Consider the following 7,531-nt stretch of genomic DNA (forward strand, 5'->3'; position numbering starts at 1 on the left):
GATGCACAAATGGATGCACTGATATAAAGTAAATGAGCATCAATATCGTCTATTATCCACCAATTACTGACAATGACCAAGGAAACCGCCTATCAAAGAGCACATATTAGGCTACTATTCTACAGCAGGTCCGCAAGACGCACAACCCCCCTCGTTCAGTTTCAATCTCATTTACAAGGAGGTTGGAGCGGTTGGAATAGCCTAGATATTTTTGAATTCAAGTTTTAGGGGCTCGTGTTTTAAAGTTACGCCTTATTAATTATTTTCTTCGGAACTAATGCGCATGTTGGTGCACAGGCTGAATAGGCCTATTTGTTATTATGAGTTAATCTATATCAATAGCAAATACAGCTGAATAACGAATACATAATTCTAAACAAAAACACACATTTATTTTTGTTTTAAACTAATAGAAATTACCAAGACAGTACATCTTTTGGAATGGCGTTTGATTAATTCCCCCCCCCCCCCCCCCCCCCCCCCACAATTTGGTAATTCTGCGTTAATGAGTGGGTTTTATCATTCCCCACAAAATCTGTTGCATCTAACAAGTTAGGTCTTGATTTCTTTGGAACTCATCGTCCAACCTCATTTCCTCGCAGTGGGCGGTTGGCATTTTAATAAAGCATCGTGTGTCTGCCAATGCCACACTTCAACAGTTGTGAATTACATATAATTTCTCATTTTCAAGCAAAGCAATTAAAGTACTGTTTTGGAGGCAAACCAGTCGGCGTGGTGCATGGTGTAACAATAATGTAATGTCTTTTTTTTTGTTCATTAATTGAAGCCACAATGACCAGTGTAGGTATTTTAATTCATAATTTAGCATGACGCGCTCCTCAATAGACTACGCAGGTAGGCCTATGCTGAAAACCCCCCCGAGATTGGCAAGGTACAGGAGGGAGGGAGGGAAGACCATTACGCAGGTTGTCATGACATCACCAGGCGGCTGGCTATAAAGCCGTGAGTAGTAATTCACAGAGTTAGAGTAGCACTTGGGAAGCTTGGAGTAAAAACCGACGCAGAGACGGAGAACCAATTGGTTACCAACCAATATAATTTATCGTATACTGAACTTCGCCAAAGAGGAGTCCTTTCACAAAAAAAAAAACTTGTCAGAATGAACATCTCACATTTGGTGGCATGTGGACTTATGATCACCCTGCTTTCACTGAGGACAGGGGCGAAGCCTCTGACGCCAGCGCAACAGAAGGTGAGGTCACTTCATTGATGTGTGCGCTGTAATTTGTGAGTGGAATGCGATTCTTTGGATAACTATTTTTTTGCATGGTGCGCAGCTATAGCCGAACTAATATTATTCCACATTATGGTGCCCCAAAATAACATTAACAACAGATGCAAGTATATAGACTACTGGGAATGTATCTCTTGGCATGCAGACTATCAATGGTCATGTATCGTATATAGCTTAGGCTATACTGTAGACTATCCTGTTACCGTTTTTAATATTCCTAATATTGTTACAGTAAGCCTATTATTTATGTCTAAGACCATTGCATTTACATTGCACTGGTCGTATTGAAGATAGACGTGTGTATCTTTCTTAACAAATGCATAGGCTATTCCTGAAACGAAAGGCTTGTTTTTTTTGTTTTTAGCAAAAACTATCAGGGCAATATATGGATAGATACTGTGTTCTACAGCAAACCTACAGCCACTTGGGCTACTTAATTGCGTAAGGTTGACTATATATTCATGCTGGTACCCAAGCGCGCCTTGAGAAGCGCTCGAGTGGACATAGGATACGAGGGCACAGTGGCCTTTGCATGTAGTCTACCCAAATGACCTTTTGCGCTTCCTACATGTAACATACATGTTGACTTAGTAGGCTATATAAGGCAACCAATCATACATTTCTTTGTAACGTGTATTTTAAACCAGAAAACATCCCTTTCCCACTCGTCGAAAAGGCGCATCTGCCATCAAGAGACTCATAGCCAAATATTTCGAAACTGGATGTTTTACGCACGAATAATCCTCACAGTGACTAATTCATATAGTTTATAAATTGTTTTCAAAATCTCATCTGGTGCGTTTTTGTTGCCTGAATAATCTGCATTTGAAGACTATACCCACTGGGCAAAAACGGGTTGAATCAACGTTGTTTCCACGTCATTTCAACAACAACAAAAATCAATATGATGACGTTCAATCAACGTGGAAAACTGATTGGATTTGCAAAAAGTCATCAATGTAAGGGAATTTCGTAATTTTTTCTAACCAACTTTAAACCTAAATCCAATGACATGGTGACATGTTTTGTTGATTTCACGTTGAATTCACGTCAGTTGACAACTCAACCAAATGTAAATTAAAAACTAGACTTTGAACTGACGTCTGTGCGAAGTGGGTCTCCTACTGCACGAGCACCTGTCTTTCCAGCTGCATCCAAGAAACCCCGGGACTGGGAGACTCATTTCTGACCCGTGATAATCGCTTTATTCAACCAATCAGTAGGGTGGGCTACACACCGTTTCCCATGCGTTAAAGCGCAACTGTAGCCTATGACCACACACAAATTCAGGATTTGGTTTAAAGGATGGGCCAATTAATTGCAGCATTTAACGTGATTTCTATTCAGTAGCTAGTAGCTACACGACGAGTTCTGACCTGTCTTTTGGTTCTTCCCGACGCGAGTCAAGTGTAGACAGCACTAACATTAGTAAATGTAGCCTATAATTGCGGAAAGGTTTGATATGGAACATAAATACATTTATAAGGCCAGTTGAAAACAAAAGTGTTGGAAAAAGTGCCGGATAGTGAGTTTACTGCTTGCCAAAGTAGGCAATTGATGTCCCGAATATGCAGATTTGTCGTTAATCAGAATCATTCCCAGATGCGCAATCTGCTGACAGGTGCTTACCCAAGTCGTTTCCATGGAGAATGTATTATCTAAAGCGGGTGTCTCTTGTTTCTGTGTTCCAGTCTCTTAGAAGTTTGCTGGGGGAGGAACTGTCGGAGTTCATGGCGTCGGGCGAGAGAGAGCAGAGGCTGGAAAAAGTGCGCTCCAGGGTACGCTTGCTGCGAGACCTGCGCATGGACACTCGCGCCAAGGCCATGTGGGCACGCCTGCTGAACGACCAGCCCAGCGCACGGAGACACAAATCAAACACCAAGAAAGGGTCCGCGGCCCGGAGCGGTTGCTTCGGACACAAAATGGACAGAATAGGAACCATTAGCGGCATGGGCTGTTAGAGAAGGCACATCAAGACTTGTTGGTAAGTAACCTCCCGCGCTATCTCCCTTTCTCCATGCGCAATTGCGCATCGTGTGATTAAATCAGGAGGAACGTACATCCCCCAACACTTTAGGATGGGAGACAAAATGGCGAATGTAATATATTTATGTTTAAAAAAAAATACAATTGGAAAACAACCTGACAGTTCCATAGGCCAACTCCAAAATCCCCAACGTAACTCCTGTGTGCATTTCAGATGAGTCACCCATAGACTACAGATTGTAAGAGTATAGAACAGTTTGCAGTAAATGTCCATGTATGCTTGTGGAGGCGATCAGGTGGCCCCCTTGTGAGCAGGTCAGACTGGCAAAATGCTGCAATTTCTCAACCTGGGTGGTGCATAGACCTTTCAGGGGGCAGGTGCTCAAATTGAAGAAAAAAAACACATTCATAATTCATTTCTCGAAATTCATAAAAATTAAAGCTAGCTAACTAGCAGATTGACATTCATCCTCAACACCAATGATCAGCTTGATAGCCCACCCTCTTTTCCCGATGTCAGTCATGCATTTAGGAGGCACTGTAACGACCTTGCATTTGTGACAAGTGTGTTGTTGCAGAAATAAATAGGCCTATGCTCAAAAAATGTTAAAACGTTGTGATTTATCTTCAATGCTATTAAATTCTTAAATAATGACTTCATAATATAGCCTAATATTCACAATCTTCTAACTCACAGTGGCTTGTGTGGATATTTTAGTATATGGGGTTAGCTGGAGTCTACCTGTGATGCTACTGCCCTGTCACACACGTTCATCTCCCGACTGGAGAATGGATGGAGTTGAGTCGGAAGGTCGCAGATGCAGCCGCTCCTCTCTATGTCTTTCTGCCTCGCTCTGCTGCGCGTATCAGCCAATCAGACCCAATATTGATGACGATGTAAATAAAAGTGTTATCAAGTGTTAATCAAATGTTATGCTGCCGTGGCAGTACTGTTGATATTTAAACTAGGTAGCTAGCTACACACAATCGACCGGTGACCGCATCTCAAGCCATGCATGTTTGGATACTGGGCATGCGAGCTCCGTAGAGGGCAGCTCGCATGCCCAGTATCCAAACATGCATGGCTTGAGATGCGGTTACCGGTCGATTGTGTGTAGCTAGCTACGTAGTTTAAATATCAACAGTACTGCCACGGCAGCATAACGTTTGATTAACACTTGATAACACTTCACAACGTCACGACTAATTGCGGTCAGTGGGTTCAGAACAACAACGACAAAAACTGTATACAAAAAAAAATCTTATACCACCACCAAAAAAAGGGCACTTTTGGCAAGTGGGAGGGCAAAGGCGCTGGTGCTGGGGAACAGGTTGACCCCTATCTGTGCACCAACACATGGCCTGACCTCAAACTTCAGAGTAGGGGTAAATCCTACAGGCTAATCCTTTTGGTTGAGGCCTACTGACTACTACAACTCCAAATGGACTTTTACAAGCGGTCCATCTATGTGCTATCTGCATGTGCATTTCCCATGTGGGACAGTGGGAGAGAGAATTTCAGGTCCGAACGGTGTTTCCCTCTGATGCTCTAACAGAACACTGTATTGACTTTGCGTTTAGGACAAAACCCCGTAGAATGAGATCAGGAATCCCCCTCTTGAAATGTTTCAAGTCTGTGGGAAGCGATCCAATTGGCCTTAGGAAGTCCATACACATTGCAGTACATCGTCATAAGTAATCATGGCTGTTTGGCTGAAGGCCTAATGGGGCAGGTGTGAACACAATGAGGACATGTAGATGACTTCATCACCTGGCCACAATCCAGTCTGCTTTATCAACAGTCCTTTGGCCTAACACTAAGATCTACAGTAGATCTCAGCGTTTGGGCCAAAGGTCGTTGATGAAGCAGAACGGATTGTGGAACAATTATTATGTAATTGACCAGTCTCTAGTAGGTAGGAAGAGGAACAACTACAGTGAGAAAGAGAGAGAGAGAGAGAGAGAGAGAGAAAGAGAGAGACAGAGAGACAGAGAGAGAGAGAGAGAGAGAGAGAGAGAGAGAGAGAGAGAGAGAGAGAGGGGGGGAGAGAGCAGGTTCCTCTCTATGTAGATGGACACACTCACACACAACATCTTACACACATACACACACACACACACACACAGCACCCTAAGAGGTATGTTCCAGGAAACCCTTCCTCTTTGCTCGGATATAAAAAAAAAAAACATTAAAGGGGCGGTATGCAGAATGAGGCAATGAGGAAACCAGGTGAAAAGCACGCTTGGCCTTTATGTGGTTGTGTGTGGCTAACAGTGAAATCCTGCTGGGGGGGGGGGCTGTTGTGGCTCCTGCGTACGCTGTGGCTAACAGACTGTCTATACAGTACGTGACTAACTGTGTGTGCTTCTTGGGCAGACAACTCTCTTCCTCCCTTTACCAAACTTTAAAGTGAGAAGTGGGAGATAAGAGGAGTATTGGACGGTCAATTCAGGATTGTGTGAGAGGCAAGGGCTGGACTTCATGTGGTTGGGTGGAGCAGAGGTGTGCAGTGAGACTGTTTATTTAGAGAGTTTGTTTTAGTGAGGCTGACAGGTGAGCCGCTTTATTTTGTGGGAACTTGTCCATATCCATATCCAGTTTTCTGTGAACAGATCCATCCATTTAGAGGTTTCTGTGAACAGATCCATCTATTTAGAGGTTTCTGTGAACAGATCCATCCATTTAGAGGTTTCTGTGAACATATCCATCTATTTAAAGGTTTCTGTGAACAGATCCATCCATTTAGAGGTTTCTGTGAACATATCCATCTATTTAGAGGTTTATGTGAACATATCCATCTATTTAAAGCTTTCTGTGAACAGATCCATCTAACCGTGTTTTTTCTTCTTTCTTCCCAGAGCATTCAGACGATGGGTTTGGACAACTTGGATTAAGTTGGTCCATGCCTGAGGAAACAAACCTAAAAAAGTGACCGATTTTTGGTACGAAAAGCCACCATGACCAACATATTCAAGGACTGAGACAACAATGATAAAAGCAACCCATATGTATAACATAAAGAAAGGCCAACACACACTACAAGATGGCGGATCATGGTGGAAAAACTAGAAACCGCAAAGCTGTATATTGTCGCTGCTGCTGTACATTCGTGTACTTTCATTCCGCATAAATGTATTTATGTTTTTAAAACTATTTATATGTTTATAAAAGAGATATTTATAAATATGAGTTTTATTTATGCAACATTTTAAAATGGATGCAAACTGCAGGTCAATTCTGTTTGTAACCTTTTTTTGTCCTAAACAGTTGTAAATGTTTTCAAAATGATTTAAAAACATTCCATGCACTTACGAGTCTCCTCCCAGTTTTTGTTTATGGGGAAAACATCTCTAGGGCTCTATTCAATCTGTATCACTGAAGCGTTACAGATTGAGCCGACATCTGCAGCGTTGACCGTGAATGCAATATCCGCTAACGCGGGAACATTGCCTTTAAATCACGCTGTAACGCTGAATTCCTGCGATACGGATTAAATAGAGCCCCTAGTTTGTGGTCAAATAAAGTATGGGAGGCTGAGGCTGAGGCTTTGTTCTGTGATAATGGACCACAACAAGTCTCTTCATTGAGTGCTGTTGTAAATTATAACTTTTTAAGAGGGGCAAGTGAATGGACAGAGAAATACAAGAACACAAATTGTTAGGCAAGACCAAATGCATATATAGATACTGTATACATAACTTACTTCCTCTCAACAGTTTCATTATCAGAGTCAACCTTTGAGATTTTCACGTCAGGCTGAAGTGCTTGGATATCATCATTAATCCTCATGAAGGTCACGTATGGATGCAGGGCAGCCCCTTTTACAATGGGGGAACCACCCATGAGGCACAAATCAAATGGCTGCACAATCATGTGAATGTGTGTATTTATAGGAAGAACAACAGCTAAGGTATCCTTAATCACCTGGCTCCTTCCGGATCATTAGGGCACACGACACAAAACCTTTTGAAATGTTTTGCAGTGTAAAAACGAAAAATAGCATTTCTTATTGGAAAAGTCCAGGAAGTCCCCGCTCTGTTTCAGTCCTTTCTCTTCCACTTGGTACTTATTAATCACAACCCTGCAATCCACTCTAGATAAACAGAACCGTTTCCTTCAACAAAGGCAAGTGTTCAGCAGTGTGATATTTAAACACAGGACAGCAGCGGTGAGCAAATAAATGTGGAATTCCCCAAATGTACAGGTCCATTAGCAGTACGCCAGTGAGGCAAAGCTGAGCTAAGGCAATCAGAGACCACTGAAAATGATAACAACTAGCTCCCTGCAAC

The 7,531-nt window shown here is 42.4% G+C and overlaps 1 protein-coding gene across 1 annotated transcript; it reads left to right on the forward strand.

The window, feature by feature from the left end:
- The first annotated feature begins 991 nt into the window (after positions 1 to 991).
- nppc (natriuretic peptide C) lies at positions 992 to 6,548 on the forward strand. Its single transcript, XM_084171145.1, has 3 exons — positions 992 to 1,213; positions 2,947 to 3,239; positions 6,101 to 6,548. The coding sequence occupies exons 1-2, from the start codon at positions 1,121 to 1,123 to the stop codon at positions 3,214 to 3,216; spliced, it is 363 nt and encodes a 120-aa protein (XP_084027271.1). The 5' UTR covers positions 992 to 1,120; the 3' UTR covers positions 3,217 to 3,239; positions 6,101 to 6,548.
- The last annotated feature ends 983 nt before the right edge of the window (positions 6,549 to 7,531 follow it).

This window comes from Coregonus lavaretus (genome assembly GCF_964263955.1).
Source record: "Coregonus lavaretus genome assembly, chromosome: 11".
Lineage (NCBI taxonomy): Eukaryota > Metazoa > Chordata > Actinopteri > Salmoniformes > Salmonidae > Coregonus > Coregonus lavaretus.

Bases quoted from the DNA above. Each gene is read 5' to 3' on its own strand.
- nppc (XM_084171145.1), top strand. From the start codon at position 1,121: ATGAACATCTCACATTTGGTGGCATGTGGACTTATGATCACCCTGCTT. The intron at 1,214-2,946 runs GTGAGGTCACTT...TCTGTGTTCCAG, and splicing joins TGACGCCAGCGCAACAGAAG to TCTCTTAGAAGTTTGCTGGG.